This window comes from Labrus bergylta, chromosome 17 (genome assembly GCF_963930695.1).
Source record: "Labrus bergylta chromosome 17, fLabBer1.1, whole genome shotgun sequence".
Taxonomy (NCBI): domain Eukaryota; kingdom Metazoa; phylum Chordata; class Actinopteri; order Labriformes; family Labridae; genus Labrus; species Labrus bergylta.
The window spans coordinates 17,328,203-17,349,362 of record NC_089211.1 but is presented as its reverse complement, the minus strand read 5'-3'; the positions used below and the strand labels follow the sequence as shown (position 1 = coordinate 17,349,362).

General features: G+C 39.9%; 1 protein-coding gene across 3 annotated transcripts; it reads left to right on the top strand.

Moving 5' to 3' along the window:
- Positions 1 to 1,125: 1,125 nt before the first annotated feature.
- usp20 (ubiquitin specific peptidase 20) lies at positions 1,126 to 20,588 on the top strand. Of its 3 annotated transcripts, none has more exons than XM_020634615.3 (24): positions 1,126 to 1,964; positions 2,244 to 2,297; positions 2,683 to 2,745; positions 2,866 to 3,006; positions 3,137 to 3,239; positions 3,591 to 3,660; positions 4,833 to 4,946; positions 5,045 to 5,144; positions 7,042 to 7,555; positions 7,654 to 7,815; positions 8,398 to 8,510; positions 8,974 to 9,146; positions 11,732 to 11,826; positions 11,915 to 11,948; positions 12,068 to 12,113; positions 12,214 to 12,394; positions 12,885 to 13,011; positions 13,119 to 13,288; positions 14,042 to 14,123; positions 14,532 to 14,640; positions 14,728 to 14,830; positions 14,919 to 14,987; positions 15,080 to 15,248; positions 15,688 to 20,588. In XM_020634615.3, the coding sequence occupies exons 1-23, from the start codon at positions 1,887 to 1,889 to the stop codon at positions 15,235 to 15,237; spliced, it is 2,859 nt and encodes a 952-aa protein (XP_020490271.2). In that variant the 5' UTR covers positions 1,126 to 1,886; the 3' UTR covers positions 15,238 to 15,248; positions 15,688 to 20,588. The 3 variants fall into 3 exon arrangements, with proteins under 3 accessions (XP_020490271.2, XP_020490272.2, XP_020490268.2); XM_020634616.3 differs by having other exon boundaries at positions 1,127 to 1,964; positions 5,045 to 5,123; positions 15,642 to 20,588; XM_020634612.3 differs by having other exon boundaries at positions 1,127 to 1,964; positions 15,642 to 20,588.
- Positions 20,589 to 21,160: the final 572 nt, after the last annotated feature.

Below are 21,160 nucleotides of genomic sequence, written 5' to 3'. Positions count from 1 at the left end.
AGATATAACAGTGGCGATGATTTCTCAGAAGAATCGGCTATGCACCCACCATGTCGGATCAGGCAGAAAGGAAGTCAGAGGGATTCTGGGTAGTATAAATACCGCGAGGTTTCGCTGCCGTGGTAACGTGGCCGGTCATGTGCCGATCTGAGATCAGATTTGACAATGACACGCTTTCATATAAATGTGGTGTAAAAAGTTTGAATGCTGACTCAGGATCCGTGTGACGATTATTGTCTCTCAGTGTTAATTTGATGTGTACGTCATTCATTATCAATTAATGTTGTTTAAAGCTTCATCAACTTTTAAAATAAATAACTTTAATTCATATATTTTGTTATGAGCGTATTTATAGTGAAATTGTTAGTTTTAAATATATTACACTTGATTAGTAATTATAGGACGCGCTTTTCCAATATAATTAAATATATATTTGGTCCTATTATTCACTCAACTGCGATTAAATGCTGTGACCGGAATAATTGAAACTCCACCTTGAAACAAAATGCAAAAATATTGAAAATAGGAGAGTAACATTAAGCGTCACTAAATAACGTCATTCTCAAGATTTTTTATTTTTTATTTTTTTATTTAAATAACTATATGACTCGCAGGTTGAATTACTTTAAATGTGATGACTTCCTGGTATTATTATTGTATTTTTTTCTCTGCCGTTATTTAACTGATGTACATATGTTTTATTTTTATTTTTAATAATTTTATCCTTTTTTCCTGTTTTCTTGAGCTGCTGTAATACAAAAAATTTCCCCATGGGGGGGATCAATAAAGTTTATCTTATCTTATCTTCACGTTATTCTCTAAGTAAGAAAAAAAGAAAAGAAAAAAACGCAGAAAATCGTAATTGAGAACGGAGACATGTGCATTCTTATATATTAATATAATATATATTGATTTTTAATATATTAATATTAATATAAAAAATATGTTTGAATACATTAATATTAAATAATATTAAAAATCAACTAAATAATCACGTGTCTGACAAAGACCGTTTAACTGTGCCACTCATAAACAGGCGGAACGAATCTCCCACAGTGGACGGGGGGGAGGGGAATATTTAACCGACGTTCGCTGTTGCATCACTTCCGTAAACAGTGTGTTTAAACAGTGTTTAAAATGTCATATCTATTAACATTACAGCCATACGCAAATGACGCACAGGTAATGGAGTTATAATTTAAAAAAAACAGTATGTTTTGAAGCATTATGAGTATTTATGAGTTGAGCTGACGTCTCCTTGTTGTCTCCTCCTCTAACCCTGCGTCGTGCCGTGCCGTGCCGTGCCGGACCGTGCTGCTGACTCTGGACGGGAGGGGGCGGAGTTGTTTAGGGATGGTTGGGCCGGGGTATATCGTCCCTCCTCGACTCGGCTCCTTGATTCCTTTGCTGTCTTTCGGTTTCCTTCCTCGGACTCAGTATTTTTTTTTTTTTTTTTTGTAAACATGGACAATGAAAACGATCGATTATCAGCGTGACGGCTGCTCGTGTCGGTGAATACGAGTTCACACATAAAAAAAAAAAAAAGATGTTGTCGTCGCTGCAGCCGTGAGATGGTCGCTGAGCAGTCGTTGGTAAACACCAGGGCCTTTTCCACGCTGCAGAGCTGGTAGATAATTGGTTTAAACCGTGGGGCTGTTATCATGAAAAGATGGCCTGAACAACACCACAGCTGTGCAACTTGTGTCCCATCTGTCAAGTCAGAGGCGAGGTGCGTCCGTTTTCTGTGTCTGCAGATCGCCTGTTTGTGTTAACAAAAAAAAAAAAAAGAAAAAAGAAAAAGGCTAGCTTTAGCTGTAACATCTGACATACGACAGTTTTAGCTGCTGCTGCTGCCCTGTGCAAATTAGTGAGACAGTGAGAAGGCCATGGCTGAACAAGAAATGTGTCCTCACCTGGACTCCATAGGAGAGGTGACCAAGGAGGACCTCCTTCAGAAATCCAAGGTGGGTGTCATTCATTCACTTGCGTATTCTTCACAATGTCCATGAGATGCCCAGTGCAGTTCATTGGCTGCATATGATCTGTTCAGCCCTCATGATTCAGCCTGGTCTCTTTATCATTTCATCAGCTTTGTTTCAGCTCTGCTATATATCGACAACCTGGATTGTGCCAGCAAACCCATTCCTTTAGAATCAAATTCATTTGGGCGCGCAAATATGTTACTGTGATCTTCTGTTTTGTATACATGCATCAAGTTTGTCTTTTTTTTTTTTTTGCTGCAGGGAACTTGCCAGTCTTGTGGAGCTGGAGGGCCAAACCTGTGGGCCTGCCTGCAGGTTAGGGTTGAGACTTGAATACTCACAAAACAAATTAAAACATTTTGCCGGGTGGTTCGGCTTGTGCACCTTTAACTATGAACGCCTGAGTGCAGCTACCTACTTTAAATTGAAGGGCCAGCTTAATGTTTAATAATGAATGATGATGTTATGGCATTGTTGTTGTTATAAATGCAGCAGCTTTCAAACTCTGGCAGGAAATCAAGCACACCTTCTATCGATTTAGAGCTGTGATTTATTTTCACTGTGATAGACGCTCTATGATATTCATTTATGTGTGAATTACTTATGATAGACATGTAGATATTGTGACCCTTTTTGTTAGATAGATGAGAGGATTTAACAGCTCTGGGTTCCTCTCTAACACACTCTTTGTGCTTTTTAGAGCGACTGCCCTTACGTCGGTTGTGGCGAGTCATTCTCTGATCACAGCACGCTGCACGCACAGGTAAATCACAGCTTCAGCCGTCAGTTGACCTTCTTTGTGATTTTTTTATTTCTTATTTTTTTTAAAGCAGATGACGATAAAATCAGTCCTTTAAATCATTGTGAGTTTGTTTCTTTGTAGACTAAGAAGCACAACCTGACCGTTAACCTGACAACGTTCAGGATCTGGTGCTATGTGTGTGAGCGGGAGGTGTTTTTGGAGCACAGGCCGGCGCTGGTTCCCGCCCCCGCCGCTCCTCACCACTGCCTGTCTGCAGAGCGGGTATGTTCTCTCTCTCTCCTCAGTGGGTTACGTCTCCTTCAAGTGCTGCGTTTTCAAAATTCACACGACCTCTTCTTCACATGCCTAACACTAGAAGTATCTTTGATTGTTTTTTTTGTTTTTTTTCCAGGAAGCAGCTCCTCAGCCAGTAGGTCACCCGCTTAAAGGCGTACCCATTGCTGTTGCCGAAGAAGACGGCTCAGAGTCAGAGGAGGATGAACTGAAACCCAGAGGTACAAAGAGTCAACAATTCTTTTCCTAAACAACATTTTTTTTTTCTTGATGTTGAAAAAGCGGTTGAGATGTAAAAGTCATTCAAAAAGCCCTGAAGAATGATCTCCAAAAGCATTGAAATTATTGCTTGTAATATCAGGTCACAGCTGCCATTTTAAATAGAGATAAATACTTAGGAGCTTAAGAATAGCGGCCAGGCCTTTTTTTTCCAGACGAGCACTGATAATTAAAAATAATTCTCTGTGGGGGTCTTCTCTGTTCAGCTGGGTCCAAAAATAAGTCGTTACTGCTTCGTTTTAAGTTTGGCACTCTCTGTGAACATAAGAAACCTTTTCTGTCCTTTCATGCAGGCCTGACAGGAATGAAAAACATCGGAAACTCGTGCTACATGAACGCCGCTCTTCAAGCTCTGTCCAACTGGTGAGGTCACTTCCTGTCATTACACCTGCTCCATCCCGAGAGATGTGTTTCTTCCTCTTCTTCTTTTTCATGAGCCCTATTCAGACTGCTGTTTCGAGCTGCGATTTTTTTTAATTTTTACGCTTCTGTGACGTTTAGCGTTCAATCTGAATGAGGCGGAGGAGTAATGACCTCCGTGCCGTCTTATAGCAGAGAACAGCTGTGTGTGTGTGTGTGTGTGTGTGTGTGTGTGTGTGTGTGTGTGTGTGTGTGTGTGTGTGTGTGTGTGTGTGTGTGTGTGTGTGTGTGTGTGTGTGTGTGTGTGTGTGTGTGTGTGTGTGTGTGTGTGTGTGTGTGTGTGTGTGTGTGTGTGTGTGTGTGTGTGTGTGTGTGTGTGTGTGTGTGTGTGTGTGTGTGTGTGTGTGTGTGTGTGTGTGTGTGTGTCTGTCTGTCTGTCTGTCTGTCTGTCTGTCTGTCTGTCTGTCTGTCTGTCTGTCTGTCTGTCTGTCTGTCTGTCTGTCTGTCTGTCTGTGTGTGTGTGTGTTGCATGTCTGTCTGTGTGTATATGTTAGAGCTGGGTATTGTCCACAACCTCACAATTCAATTCCGATTCATTGGGTCACGATTCGATTCCATATTGATCAATATGCTTCGATATTGATTCAATATTACACATAGATGAGAGAAATACCCAGATAACTACTCACAGTACCTTCTTATATTTGTTAAAAAAAAAAAGTATTTTATCGTTGCATTATTCTTTAATAAACAAAGAATAAAACATGAAAGTACAGTATGATCAAAAGTGCAAAATTGTGCCTGACCTGAATTCACGGCTCCCCCAGTGGAGAGGGGTTGGCATTACAACGGGGAAAAAAAATCGATCTCTTGAATTGGAGAATTAATAATTGCAATGCATTGATGAATCGTTTTTTTTTTTTTCAACCACCCCTAGTGTATGGGGAGCTCCCGATGTGCCGTGCTTCCGCAAGACTAGGACATCAATATCACACCGTCGCAGAATCAATATGAATGTACAACGAGGTGACGATGGATGAGCGTAGTCACGAGCACTTTTCTGTAAAAAAGTAGTCTGAAAAGGGCTTATGTTTGTTAATTCCCCTTCAGGTAAACATGTTTTGCTGATGTTATTTTTGCCTCTTCTTTTCTTTTTTTTCCTTTTTTTTTGGCAGTCCTCCTCTCACTCAGTTCTTCCTGGACTGCAGTGGATTGGTACGAACCGATAAGAAGCCCGCTCTGTGTAAGAGCTACCAGAAACTCATCTCAGAACTCTGGCATAAAAAACGGTAATTAACAACCGAAAGATGAAACCAACATTCTTGTGACGAGTAGTGCAGTTTCTGTTGCTGGAACTAACTCTCATAGTATCAACCCCCCCTCCCAGGCCCAGCTATGTGGTCCCTACCAGTCTGTCTCATGGCATCAAACTCGTAAACCCTATGTTTCGTGGTTACGCTCAGCAGGTAGGGGCAAGCTCCCAGCAGGTAACTACACCTGGCACCACTCAGCAGCTTCACAATGTCTTCTTCTGTTTACTGTCAAACCTATGTATTTCCACTGAAACATTGCTTTTAGTTTTCACTACATTTTTGTGAGAGTTTTTTTTTTGGGTGTTTTAAGGGATCCTCAGAACTAGACCAAGTCGTAGATGCATTTTTAACAGTGAGTGCGGGGACATGAGCAACTTTCTAATAACATAAATCACAACGTGTGCCCATAGTAGTCCAGCCAACCCTCTGAGAGAGCTTTTATTTTCTGTTCCTGGAAAAAAAAAAGTTTTCAAAGAAGTTCAGGGACATGAGCTCTTTCACACAGAGAGGCAGTCAACTTATGAGCTAAGCGTTAAGCAATACGTTATATGTTGTTAACTGATGCCACTTGGACCGCCCGAGCAGCACATGAATGCAGCATAACTCATAAGAGAGCATTTTTTTATCTCCATCTTTTGGATCAACCAAAAAACTTGGATCAACCACGCCTCCTCACTAAGATACACATTTCTGTCTCTTCTTTTGGCTCAAAGTTGCTTTGAGAATGTTCCTAAATCCCTCCTAGGCTACATTTGTTGTAAGCTAAACAAGGAGCTCTCTGAAACACTTCAAGAACGAGCATTTTAAAGTCACACCTGTGACTTTGTTGAAGAATACAAAAACGTGATTATCCCTTAAAATACACAAAATAGAAGCCCACACATGAGTTTGTTTGATTGTTTGTGTGACACTCAACATGTGCAACTACATTTAATAATGTTTATTATTGTATTCTGGGTTGGAGCATGTTTTATTGGACGTATGTTTTTGTTGGATGTATATTTATTATTATTTTATTTTGTTTATTTAACAGGGACACATACAATGACCTTTACTTCATATGTAAAATACAGAGTAGGTTTTTAGCCATGGCTAATTTGCAACCCCTGTCCCTGGGTAGGTTAATGGGAAAATAACAGAAGCAATAGACTTAAAGAAACACGGAAACATTTTAATACGATACAAATAAGAGACTAAAACAAGGACAAACTGTGAAGTTCTGATTAAAAGAGGAAGCACAGTCACTGCTCACAGACTGGCTTCAGTTTCAGCCTCTGTTTTAACATGTGCCTTAAAAACCTTTAAGCTGACATTTCAGATGTTAATGCGTTACACAGTTGTGCTCCTCTTGCTGAGAAGGATGTAGTTATCTGTGTATTTGATGCGCAACAATTTCCACCCGATGTCGCCCTTGTGACTGGGTATCATTGAATCTGCCACAGCTCTCTGCATTTCAAGATAAGACATAAACCAAGGTTTTGCATCATTTGAATTTTTTTTTGTTGCTGCAGATTTTAAGGCGACGTTTGTGGTTCACAGGATCGAAAGCTTTAAACAACTGCTCCCCACCACACCGCCTTTATCCAGGGACTGTTTCATAGTTTCAGTGAGGTTACAGTTCGCTAACTCTGTTGAGCACCTTGGTCTAAAAGCAAATGCCTTTGGGTGCAGAAGCTGATTACCTTCAAGGTTATCAACAAGTTGTTTAGCAACAGTTTTTTCATGAGCTTTTGAGAATGCAGGTACGAATGAAACTGGTCTGTAGTCAAAGACCTGATCAGTTGCTCCAGCATTAAGATTTGGGGTTATAAAGTATTGTCATACCATGTATAAATGTTAGGGGTGTTGACATGACCCTGCTTGTACTGGGTCTGAGTGGTGTTAAAGGTTCTCCTTGTTTACTTTATACCAGCAGAAATGCCTTCTTGTTGCAAATATTCACCTGTGTGTGTGTGTGTGTGTGTATACTTCATTTTTGTGTTTCTCATGAAAGTATCCACTGTTTATGTGTATGTAACAGCCCTCATGCATCCTCCTCTTGAGTGAGTGTTGTGTGTGTTCCTTGCTGCAGGACACTCAGGAGTTCCTGCGCTGTCTGATGGACCAGCTCCACGAGGAGCTAAAGGAGCCGCTGACCGAGTGCAGCATGAGCGCCGAGGGGAGCGACGGCGAGGAGATGCGAGACGGAGACCCCGCCCCGTCTGAGGACGAGTTCCTCTCCTGTGACTCTGGCTCCAGCAGCGACCGGGGGGAAGGGGGAGGAGCGGGCGACGGCGAGCCGCTCCTGCAGGACGAGTGCGACGGGGCGAGGACGCCCGCGGCAGGGATCGTGGCCGTCACTGCCGGCGGGTTGATCTCGGAGAAGGAGCGGCTGAAGGAACGGAGGGTGTCGGGCTCGCCTCTCCGCGGAGGCTCTCAGGAGATGGATGAGGACGCGGATGTGGACACGGCAGCGGAGGAGGGGGCCCCGGAGAGGGGAGGGGAAGAGGAAGTGTCGCCACCAGCAAACCCTGAGGTTCAAAACCAAGAGAACAACCAGATATCTGATGCAGGGCCACCCCAAACACAGGAAAACAGTGCCTCAGGTACAAGGCCTGCTGGATTATAAAAGGGGAAATTCTCAGTTTGGATTATTCGTTTCTAAATTGTTGATTTTGATGCATTCAACATGTTGTTTTTCTAGAGCCAGACAATGAAGCATCAATGACCCAGACGCAGACTCAGCCTCAGTCCACTCCCTGCAGCCCTGTAAGAACCCTTCAAGAGCTGCATCCCAAACTGTCCGCCAGTCCGCCTCGATCCAGTCCCCTCCGTTCTGCAGGACCTGCATACTCCTTCAAAAAAGGTTAGAAAACATCCGAAACAGGAGGCTGTACATTGAACACAGCTGTGGCTGTTTTATTTGAGATGTTTAGCAGTGCAGAATTAGATCACCTCTGGAAAATGAATGCAGCTGAAAGTTGTGGTGACATCTCTTAGTTCCCTTTTCTCGTATTTATACACCAGTCACTCCACACAAAGTCAACATGTCCTTGACTGGTATATTAACTACAGCTGACAAAACTTTTCTTTTTAGGCTCTTAAGAATAATGAGGTTTCCGTTATTTGTAATGATGTGGCGCTACAGAAAATGCAGATTTGAAACCAAAACAAAAAGGACCGTACTCCGGTTAGAAAACTGCATAAAGATTTGAGGTTGACAGCAGTGTTTTTTTACTCACTTAATATTTTAAAGCATTCAAATTTCACTTCTATGATTATGATTTTTCATCAAAACACAAAGACAAATTTGCTTGTGTGTTTAAACCTAACTGACCAAAAAACCCGACTCTGATTCGAACACGGCAGGTTGTAGCTCAAAGGCTGCCTTCATCATGATTTAGAGTGTCCCTTTAATGTCTCCTTTCTGTGATCATGAATCTTCCAGCTCAGCTGCTGCTCAGCACCCGGAAGAAGAAACAGCCTCACTATCGCAGCGTGATCTCTGACATCTTCGACGGCTCCATCCTCAGCCTAGTCCAGTGTTTGACCTGCGACAGGGTGAGCTGCACTTAACATGTTCAAACACAAGAGGGAGCTATAGATGTATTTTTTAGTAAGATCAATAACACATTTAACAATTTTTGTTATTTTTTATTTCCCATTGGTATTTACTAAAACATGATTGATTCTTCTTTTTTTTTTTTTTTTTTTTTTTTAGAGGATGGATGGGAACACTTAGAAAAAAATAGCCGAGATTATTTTGATTAAACAGCATATCTTGTTACCCTATTTTCTCAAATCCTTTTTAAATGCTCAGTTACTATATTCATGTTCAAAAGAATATAGTGTTTAAAAAAATTAAGCATGCATAGTCTATCCCTACATATGCATTCATATGCACACCGCCATACACCCACATAAAATACCAATGAAAACCCTGAATCACCCATCCACCTCTTCTAGTTTACAGCTCCTCGGGTAAATGCATTCTGTGTAAACCACGTCTCTGAATGTGTGACAGGTCTCTACAACAGTGGAAACCTTCCAAGACTTGTCCCTCCCTATTCCTGGGAAAGAGGACTTGGCCAAGCTCCACTCATCCATACACCAGAACCTTCCAGTAAAGACAGGCGTTTGTCCCGACAATTACAACTCGCAGGGCTGGATCACCTTCATCATGGACTCCATACGCAAGTCAGTGGACCACGTTTAAATATCAATCCATCAAGCTTCATTTATATAGCACCTTTCATACTAATCAGATGCAATTCAGAGTGCTTTACAGCGACTGAAAAACAGGAAAGAAAAGAAAACACGGTACAAACAAAAATGGATTTAAGATTAAGATTAAGATTTACTTTTATTGATCCCCGCAAGGGGAAATTTCAGTTTTTACACTCTGTAAGTCATGAACACACACATGTAGAAACAGGATCCTATGGACATGCACTAATGGAGAGAAGCCAGAGTGATGGAGCGGCCCACAGCGGGCGCTCCTGAGCTGATGGTGCTCAGGGGGCACCTCGGCAGTGCTCAGGAGGTGATCTGGCATCTCTCCCGCTACCAGACCAACTTCCATATTTGGTCCGTACCGGAACTTGAACCGGCGACCCTCCGGTTCCCACAGTCCCTACAGACTGAGCTACTGCCACCTTTTGATTTAGAGACTAATGCACACTAATAGGAAAAAAAATACATGTTATATAAGAAATATAACAATAATAATATAAGAAAAATTGTTGTGATAAAAGGAGAGTAAAAAAAAATTAAAGCACTAAAAAAGTAAACTGAGTGGAAAGTAGTTTCAGGGTAAAATGATGACGCTATTGATATGATTTGCTGCGCAATTTCCTGGAAGTGGTTTCATTTAGATGTAAGTGGAGATCCAATTAATACTACCAGTATAACCACAAGTTAATTTCTCAAGAAAGTCAACGATATCTCTGGAAAAATCAACTTCTGTGTTGATGGTTGCGTTACCACAGCAAGTTCCTTTTTGCTGACATTTAAAACACATTGTGACATTTTGTTCAGTAAATCCATTGTTGGCTCTTGTTCCCGTTTTTTGGAAACCTCTACTATGATCTAATGATGTCTCCAAGGAAACTCGACAGAATGCCTCCAAAGCTGCTCTAGCTCAGAGAGTTGTTCATGTACTGATAGTAAAATGAGAAATGCCTCTTGATATCCCTTAGTGTAGTATCAGTAAGAGAGCCAGTCATACACAAATCTGATACAGTCATTTATTAAACCCTCCTGACAAGTTTACTCCTCTCAGAAACAGTAGCCTACACATATATAACTGACATCGTGGGTGCCACTTGTTACTGCTGTTTTAGGCAAAAACTGAAGAATTCTCATGTGAAAATGATGCAGAGTGTAGCTTCAGCACTCTGTGTTTTTCAGCCAATAGTCAGATGTTTTTAATTGCAGCTGTATCAGAGGGGTGCTCATTGTGGACTCATGCTCACGTGTAGGGATCATAATAGATATCGGGTTGGAAAGATGACATCCAAACATCTCTAAAACGTTAAAATGGTTCATGCAGCAAATGAGCCTTGAGGACGTCTGGGATTGTATCCAGCACTGATTTGTTGGAGAGATTATGTGGACTGTGCAGGGCCGTGAAATACTTGTCCCAGTCGTCCAAGACAAGACCCGAGTACTGAGCCAGGAGATGACTCAGCAAGATTTGAGGAATTTTAAAAACAAGTGGAGTTAATATGTTCCAGAAGGTAATTTTTTTTTTTTTAAATGGCAGAACATTCTCTTAGATTTTTCTGAGATGATTTTTATGTTGTTTACCGGCTTTCTAACAACAATAAAAAAAAAAAAGTAAAAAAAAAATCAGCTGTACTCTCAGTCCAAACACTTCCCTTTGTTAAGAGTTTTTTTGGATACAGCAGGGCCGGCGTCTGTATCCTGGAGTTTAGATGTGATGACGGAGGGGCTTTGGATCGCTGTTTTCCCATCCTCCACTGGTCCTCAGATTTGTGCTGGTTCCTCTTGTTGTTACTGAGGCACTTTAAAGGGGGTACTTTGGACCTCAGCCTCTCATCCTCCACTCACTCAACAACTTGATGCAGCAGCATACATCAGGCAGGGCCAATCTAAAAAAAATAAGTCTCCAAAGAGAAAAAAAGAGAAAGCAGTTGTAGTGCACTGATTGTAGGGTGTGGACTGACAAGTTCATAAAGTTGCTCAATGTTGCTACAAAAACTGGAAAGGAAATTAGATCTGCAGCAGGCATCGAGACACAACAGATACACAAAGGAAAAACATGAGAAACACAGACGTACAGAAAATCCACTGTAGGCTGCTCAAGTGAAGAACAAAGGTACTTGAACCACACTGAGCCAGAGGCTGGAACAGTTCAGACCCAGCACAGGGAAGTGCATGAAGTCAAATGAAGTGCTGTGCAGTAGGTACAATAAATAATTATTATGAATAATCAAGCGAAAACCCTAGTCTAGAAACAAATGCTGGATGTCACAGTCACTTTCCCTTGATATACCTTTGTCCCTTTGCATTGTCAGGAGCATTTTCCAGCTTAAAAGTAACCATGAGGTCGGTCCTGCTGCTTGAGAATTAAAAAAACAACAAATACCATCGCAGAGCTTTTATGCTGTCCCAGAGATAAAAAACTACATGTTATGTGAGCTCATTTGCCTGGAGCTGGTGCGGCTTCATGCAGAAAAGCATCTTTTTTTTTTTTTTAGGTCATTTTTATTGTCAGGTGAAGATGATATTTTTCCTCTTTGTATTTTGCCTCCAAACAGATTCGTAGTTTCATGTATCCCCACTTGGTTTTGGGGGCCAATGGTGACCCTGGAGGACTGCCTGGCTGCTTTTTTTGCTGCAGATGAACTCAAAGGTAAATGTGCAGCTACTCTACTGTGATACTTTTATACATTTTATTTAAAAGTGTAGATCATTCAATGCTTCATATTTCCTTTCCCCAGGGGACAACATGTACAGCTGTGAGAGATGTAAAAAGTGAGTATGGAGTCAATCAAAGTAGAGACCCCTATGAAGCCTGGAGAATGTCCCTCGTTATTTTGAATCATACGAGGAAAAGTGTTTGATTTTTCTGTTTCTTCTGTTTTTCTTTGCAGGTTAAGAAATGGTGTGAAATATTGCAAAGTGCTTAGACTTCCAGAGGTACACGTTTTGTTGTTATCTCATCTCCATCTTGTTTTTTAAGTTAAGTGTAAGTGTTGGGCGGCAACTTAAAGGGATTGTCCCCACATTCATTTTGCAGATTTTATGTATTCATCTGAAACGCTTCCGGCACGAGGTCATGTATTCGTTCAAGATCGGCAGTCACGTGTCCTTCCCGTTGGAGGGCCTCGACATGAGACCTTTCCTGGCCAAGGAGAGTCCGTCCCAAGTGACCACCTACGACCTGCTCTCAGTCATCTGTCACCATGGCACGGCAGGAAGTAAGAGATATTGCTTCATTTCCTGCAGATGAAAACATTTCACAACTTATTTGCATGTGGGGAGCTGGGGGGGGGGGGCTTTTATATACTCTCCACCTTCAGCGGTAGTGAGAGGTTCTCCCTGCTTTTTCTCGAGTTGTCTGTGTGTATATATAAACACCAACTGAAAACTTAGTGTGTATTAGATTTACATTGCCTGTCTCCCAGAGTGTAACTTGGCAGCCTTTGCTTTTTGTTTAGTATTTTCTGGGTCTCCTGGACAATTTTGGTTTTGAATTTAGTTAATCATTTTGTGGCTATCCTTCTGGGATAACGTTGAGACACCCTTGAGTCCACAGCTGCAACCCCCCCCCCCCCCCCCCCCCCACCCTTCCTGAATGTTAACAACTTCTGGAAAATGAGGAAACGTGTACATGTTTTTATCTATTTCAGTCAGCTCTCTTTCCCAACACTTATTTTTCTATTTCATGTGTTGTTTGTGTTGGTTCAGGTGGACATTATATAGCTTACTGTCAGAATGTGATCAACGGCCAGTGGTATGAGTTTGATGACCAGTATGTGACAGAAGTCCACGAGACTGTGGTGCAGAATGCAGAGGCCTACGTTTTGTTTTATAGGTGAGCATTCGTTATTAATAATCTTTATACTCAATCTATGCTGATATGCTCCAACAATAATGTCCATAACTTCTTTTTTTTTTTTTTTTTTCTTCGGATTTGTTCAGAAAAAGTAGCGAGGAGTCTGTGAGGGAGAGGCAGAAGGTTGTGGCTCTGGCCAACATGAAGGAGCCCAGCCTGCTGCAGTTTTACATCTCCAGAGAATGGCTGAACAAGTTCAACACCTTTGCAGAACCCGGCCCCATCAGCAACCACACGTTTCTCTGTCAGCACGGAGGTATGTGGCAGAAAAAATGTGTATCGAAAAAAAAAAAGCAAAAGATCAAATTCCTGATATATCACAACAAGAGGACAAAAACAACCTTCTATGAAGGGTAATGAACTTATTCCAGCTGTATAAACAGTTATTAATCTTAGCAGTCTTATGATGTCATAATGACCATTTTGGTCAGGGAGTTACTTTCTGTAATTGAAAGCAGAAATCCTGACTGATAGCATGATAGTCATTGATACAGTATTGTAAAGAAAACATACTAACTCTACAGGAAAAAGTATTACTGTACCTTACGTTTCTTGCTAACAGCTCAATCAAAAGTACCTTCAAACATGTTTAAAGCATTCCCATTCACACATCACATAGAACACATTTTACATGCTTAGAAAGTGAAAAGAAGATATCACACAAGAAGCAGCGAGCGAATGATCAGAGGGGATTTCTGATGGTCTGCTATCAGCGACTAGCCAGCAGCTTGGGGTGTCTAACTAACTCCCCTGTACTGTTTGAGCTCCACACTGAGCTAGCACCCTCCCTCCAAACATCTGAGAAGAAACTGATCAACCTCATGAAGACAGAAAAAAAGCGCAGCATTCACAACGTATGTTTGGCTACATGTGTACTGCATTACTGAGTGACAGGCTATCGTTCAAGCAGACAGCTGAGATAAGGGATTTTGGGAGGTAGGATACAAAAAATCCAATCGGCCAGAATGCTTTTCTCGTTTAACAGGATTTTTTTTCCCCCCCCTTACAGGAATCCCTCCCAACAAGTACCACTACATCGATGACTTGGTCGTGATCGTTCCCCAGAATGTCTGGGAGTACCTTTACAACAGGTGACTTCATATCAGCTTAGAAGTGTTGTGAAAGTGTCACTGACCTCGATCTGATTCTACAGACTGATTTTTGGCAGGTGATAGTTGACATAATATGAATGCAGCCAGATGCCTCTGCGATAAAACCCATGTTACAGGCCAAAAAGAAATCATATCAATCTCCTGATTTAAAGCAGGCTAATGTTGGGTTTTTGTTTTGTAAAATAGAGCTGAAAGTCCGAACTGCTTATAAAGATTGCCGTCACACTCGAGCTCTGCAATAATGTTAAAAAAGTGTCTGAATTGATCAGCATGTTGGCATCAGTAAACAAATGCCTTTATTTATTTTTTTATATTTTGCTTATTCACGTTCATTTGGATCATTTTTCTTCTGAGTTCTTTTGTTAAATGTCTGTTGTGTGTCTTCAGCTTTGGAGGCGGCCCAGCAGTGAACCACCTGTATATGTGCGCCATCTGTCAGGTGGAGATTGAAGCTCTGGCTAAACGAAGAAAAACTGAAATAGACACTTTCATCAAGGTAAAAAAAAAAAGAAGCAAGGTGTTACCTGTGTCTAAACATATCTTTTTGAAAATGCTGACTCAGCATGTTTTCTCTTGTTCGTAGCTGAACAAGGAGTTTCAGGCTGAGGAGGCTCCGACTGTGATCCTGTGCATCAGCATGCAATGGTTCAGAGAGTGGGAGAGTTTTGTGAAGGGCAAAGACAATGGTATGACCCTGCAGAAAGACTTCAGTAGTGTGTTAAGTTATTTGTTTCTCTTCATTTTGAGCACTTTTTAAATATTTGTCTTCTACAGAGCCACCAGGTCCCATCGACAACAGTAAAATAGGTGTCATGAAAGGAGGACACGTACAACTCAAGCAAGGTAAAAGACAAGTAGACACAAGTAGACAAAGAAGGGCAAAAGAAACACAGGCTTTCATTGAATGTTTCTGTTATCGGTTCTTCTCTCTTCAGGTGCAGACTACGGTCAGATCTCAGAGGAGACATGGCAGTACTTGTTGGGTATTTATGGTGGAGGACCTGAGATTGCAGTGAGGCAGACGGTGGCCCCCGCTGACCCCGAAAGCCTCCATGGAGAGAGGAAGATCGAGGCGGAGACCAGAGCACTTTGAGATAGAAAGAGGTTAGATAGTTTACTTCTTTTGAAAATACCATTAAATCACCATAATCCTGGGTAAAAAAAACTCACATTCCCCCATACATAAATCCTTGCACACTGACAAGCATTTTAACTGTACTCCGGGTGTAACAATTTACTGGAAGTGGTGACTATTGGAGATTGTGGCTAGCCCTGGAAAAAAAAACGCTTTCCATCCATTTTTCTAGCATCAACTGCATGAGCTCATAAATTCCTCCTGGCCTGCAGGGAGCAGAGCTATCTGCACATTCTGGCCAAGGATAATGGAGGCAGTTCATGCAGTAAAATAAACAAATGTTAATCCAATCTAGACAGTTTGGGCCTGTTGTGGGTCCATTTGTTCTCAATTTGTTTTTCCAACTCCCCCCCTCCTTTCAGGTCTTCTGACCCCCCCTCCCCTCCCTTTCCATTCCTGCCTTCACAGGGAGCTGAGGAATTTGCACCTTGGTGAAGAAGCCTCGCCTGAGCACTTTGTAAATGTAGCAGCGAATTATCCTGGAGACGTGTGGAAGAGGGTATTTAAATATCACGTAGTTTATTTATTGGAAAATTCTGATCCTTGATGTTAAGGTGTAAAAAAATAAAAATACATAAGGCGTCGTGTCACATCTTTGGAGATGTTTTTTGTAGTTTCAGTGGCTGCTGTAGTGACTAGGTGTCATATTCTGCTAAACCGGCTGTGGCCGACACACAGCAGAGGTCGGAAGACCAACAGAACGACGCTACAATGTTTGGTTTGAAGACTGTGCTTCTCTTCTTAAGTGAAAGCAACAACCAAGAGACATTCAGAAGCTTTCTGTTGTTTGCCTGTTTACTAGCTACATAAAACAAGTTGAGACATCAAGTGAGAATTATCGCTTCGATCTGACTCTTACACCTCCAACCTTAATTACACAGTATATCTGAGCCCTCAGGAAAGGAAGTCTAGTTAGTCGAGACCAGTGAAATAACATTTAATCATTCAAAAAAACAAAACACAACTGGTTTATTTCAAACCATAAAACATGCATGTGTTCTGATAGATCATTTTCAGGGAAATCTTTAATTGAAAAACTACAAAATGCATGTAGCTGCAACTTCTCTCTTGGACCTTATGAGACATTTCACTGTCCAAATTGTTTGCTCAAAAACACAATTATAGACATTTATTTATGTTCTTAAAAAGAATGGAGATATTGAGCTACTCATTGACTATCCTTAAATAGCAACAGGCTTAAAAGATATAACCATTTAATTCTAGAAAAGAGTAGCGATATAAGATTTCTGAAAGACAAACTTATTAGTGTCTTGACCTCCGTTTAGGAAGAGGATTACACAAAGTATCTGGTGCAATAACTGTAAATACGCTGGAGGGTATTGTGAGAATCTTGAGCATCAAGTGTTTTGTCTGTCAGCAGCTTATAAAGTAAATCAAAGGAAATTTCTCTAACAGATGGAAGTGTCAATTACATCATTATTTATAGCTCTAGAGAAGATTTTACCCAAAATGACTCATAATGCAGTACCAGTTTACTCATAATGCAGTACCAGTTTAAATTCATAGAGGGCAGTATTTAAGACATTTCTTTTTTTTTTTTTTTTACATTGTAACAATTTACGGAGAAATGATTTATAATATTTAGTGCGACATGCACAAATCAGGACCTGTTCCAACAGTCACATTTTTTATGATAACTATTTGATCGATCAGGTACATTTTCCTCTTCTATGACTGTGCATGTTTTCATCCAATCGTCACAAAGTGAAGCTGTAACCTGTGAAAAAGATGTTACACTGAGTTTTTTTTCTTGTAAAAATATTTGTGCATCTGCACACTTCATTGTTGTTGATGATGCATTTTTTTAAATGTTGTGTACAAATACAACCTTTCTGTTATTTAGACATCATGGTATATTTACTGAAATGATATTATGGTGTAAGGTTTGACTCTAAACTAACACAGCAGTCCAAAAAAAAATCAAAAACCCTCAACCGCTTGACTCTTGTGTCAAGGAAACCTGACTGAAAACTTGTGCTTTCTTGTCTTTTCATTATCTTTTGATCACAGATAAGTGTATGGTAAGTAAGAGCGTGGTGTGCAGTTCATTTCAGACAGTTCAAACTGCTCCCAGTATAAACTGTTTTTGGTTCATTTGAAGCTGCCAACCTCCAAAGTATTTCAAATAGAACTTCTAGTATTTGAATTTGATAATTCATAGCTTTTATTAATTTTTATTTGCTAGCATTAATTTAACAAAACATATTGTTGTGTATTATGACAAAAAAGTGCAATGAAATTGACAACTTAAACCACTAAAAGAGGTGAAGGTGTCTGGGCTAAATCTATGATAAAAGGCAGAGGCAGTCTAAGTTGAGCTTAATAACCAGGTCCTCTTCCATCTCATTGTAAAAACATGCTTCCTTCAAATTTGCACAATCAGTTTGTCACAACATTTTAAGCTGTTAATTATTAAGTCTTACTCACTGGTTATTATTACCAGTTACAAGAAAGACTTCACAAGGAAATATCTTATCTTACATTTTGATTGTAATAAGTTATAAGAATCAATATAAACAATACGATAATTGTAAAAAAAAAATTTATATTAGCTGTAAATTACAATGAAGTGGTCTATTCCTTAAGATGTATTCCATAAAATGTGCACAAATTCACAAGATAAAAAGTGTTTATATTTTGTTTTTTCAATTATCATTGAAGTAGGTATTGTTTTTACTGTGCTTGCACATCCAAGAAGACAAAGATCTTCTTGCATAAGTACAAATACAAAGAAATCACCTGTCTCAAAAGGCCACACAATTTGGAAGAAAAGAAAGACAAAGAACTGCAGAGCAAACCACAGCCAAACCGTGAAAGACAAAGAAGCATGAAATCCTTCAAATACTGTAATCGTTTTAATGCCAAATGACAAAAAAATCAACAATGATTGTCATCTTAAATTGCCATGCAGTGTTTACATAGGAATAGAGTATATCTTACCTTCAGCATTAGAGTCATCCTACCTTTAAATACAGTGCCTTCAAGCATCTTCACACCAACATTGCACCTGCACTGGTGTTTTAACAATTAAGGTCTTGATTCCATATATCGGGGGATACCCATATAACAGGTCAATCAGAAATCATGGTCAATCATGTCAGAAAGATTTTTTCCTTATAAATTCCCAGATCACCTGTAGTCCAAGCAAAGTACTATTCAAATACTAATACTGAGATAACATCTGTGTGGGTATAAGGGGGCTTTCATACATTTTCCATCGACCTTGACTTTAGAAAGGTCTAATTAGCTGTTTACTGCTACATGTTCAGACAGTGTCTCATTGTAAGATCCAGCAAAAAAATTGACCTCGGTTACAGAAGGTCATACTAACTTCTAATAGACTAAAAGAGGTGATGAAAGGAATACATTTTGATTTTCTTTGTTAGAGTTAGACAACTAGTATAATACCACTCAAACGTTTGTACGTTAACATTAAGCTATAGCCATGAGACAGTTAGCTTAGCCAACCTTAAAAGAAATAGGCCTACTGTAAACAAGGAAACAGCTAGCCTGGCTCTTAAGGTGCCAACTAGTTCCTCTTAATATTTATCTGTAGTATACCCACACACTCACATCTGTCCCAGAAAGTATAGTTCCTCCAAAGGTCTCTAAGCTAACTGGTTGCTGGCTGAAGCTTAACATTTAGCATACAAAGCTAAGGGTGATATCTTTTTTTTTGTTAGCTAACAACTAAAATGACAGAAGGATGTTTTTAACATTTTTGTTTTAAGTTAAGCCTCAAAGAAGAGTTTAATGTCTTTCAATTTAGTGTACATTTTTCGTAAGCTAGTAGTGATATGGATCCTCTTCAAGTCATTTTGTGTCTTTAAAAGATTCAAACAAAAGAAAAAAAAAGACAATCTAAAAAGAACCATGGTCAACAAGCTCAGCAGATATTTAGAAGTGTAATTATCAGGAAAGCAGCAACAGATTCCCCTTTGCAATATATTCACAAAGTCAAATAGATAGTAGCCTAAACCAAAACACCCCAAAGTTTGTTTTTTTTGTACACCATTTTTAACAAAGATCTTTCGACTGTCATAGTTTAAATAAACTTGAGAAAACATGAATATTAGCATTTCCAGAAGACTTCAACATCTACATTTAGAGGTCCATTGTTTCTAAGGTGGTTAAGTGTCTTTTTCAAGTGTTATTGTTTTTTACTAGCTTGTGTTAAACTTAGCGCTAATGACACAAGTGAAGTAAACAAACTGGCTTTTTTTTGTTATGTGTTAAGTGTATTCAAAGATTGTTCTTTTTTTGTGTAGTCTTTAAAGATTGATTTGCTGTTTGGTACAGGTAGTTCACAGCTAAGCTCTTGGCCTGACGGCTTAAAAACAATGTGAAATTTACTGTAAAGATCCATAACGTTGACAGAAGCTAAAGGCTCAAGTGATAATTCTATTAAGTTTAATGAACAGGACAACAAACTCTTTGATATTTAATATGCTCTTATCAGAGTAAATCATAGCCCCTTAAAGTTTGTCGCTAAAAGTTGCAACATCATGAAACATGATAACCCAGAAATTCCCCTTTACCTTGACTTACATCTTCCACTGTTATGTCAAACACCAGATTATTTGATAACTTCATTCTGGACCATCTCCTTAAGTAGTTCATATTTTCCTTTTTTATTTGTTGTCCAATGTATTTTTGAATAAGACTTGACACTGATTCGTCCATTTGTCTTAAGAAAAGGTTGTTGCAGTGTTTTTGGTGTCACAAGTCCAGTCTGTATTTTCACACAATAATGCTTCTACAGAGATGTGTAAGCTATGTTAGGATAGTTCTTAGGGGAGTAAGTGCAATGAATAAAAGGCAAATCTTTGTGCAATCTGAAGCGCTATCATCAAAGACATTTAAAAGCTATCATACACGGAGCAATTTGAGCAGCTGACAGGGGAAGTGCAGCGTTTTATATTGCAGTGTTAGGAAGCGTTGAGTGATAATTACTTAATCATCCCTTCCTGTGAGTTTGTTTGCTTGTGTTACAGCACGTAGCTATGCGTGTGAGAATTTAATTTCACCATTCAGTGAAAAAAGGAAAACATGATGAAAATAGCTGTTGTTGGACAGAGTTCAGAGTTCATGACAGCCTGCAGACAACACAACCAAATTTTGCTGACTCATGTTTTCCCCATATTTTTACACTGTGTGGCTGTTGTGGTCATAATAATGAGGATGCTTTGATAACATGGTTGACATCAATTCAATGGGATGTCTTAATGTCTGTATAAATTGTGTAATTACTCATGACTGGTTTCTGATTAAAATTGCCTGGTCTTTGATGCTATTTGTGTTTTCTTTCCTATAGATAATAAAAACCCAAGTAGAAACAGGTAGCTCTGAAAACGGAAGAAAACAAATTGTAATTGTATGAATATTTCAAACCACACTGAAAAGTGTTTTTAAAGGGAATCTCCACTTTACATGGCCTAGTAGTAAGAGAATGGTTGAGAAACTAACCCTGGTGATGTCATCAGCATTCAATAATTTACAATTAAAAGTCAAGTCATATTTTTTTATAAAGCACATTTAAGGGGTGCAGACCTGATGGAGAGGGGATCTATTCCAGAGGCGTAGGGGACTTAACTGCATAAGCATGATCTCCTTTTATCTTAAGATGTGAACAAGGGACAAATAGGAAGCCCATGTCAGAGGACCTAAGGAACCTAGAGGAAGTGTAAGTGCTAAGAAGGTCAGTTATGTAGAGGGGAGCCAAGTCATTCAGGGCTTTAAATACAAACAACGCAAACTTAAAATCAATTCTGAAATGTATTGTGAGCAAGTGAAGAGATGCTAGGACAGGACTGATATGCTCCCTTTTCCTGGACCAAGTCAGTAGCCTGACTGCAGTCTG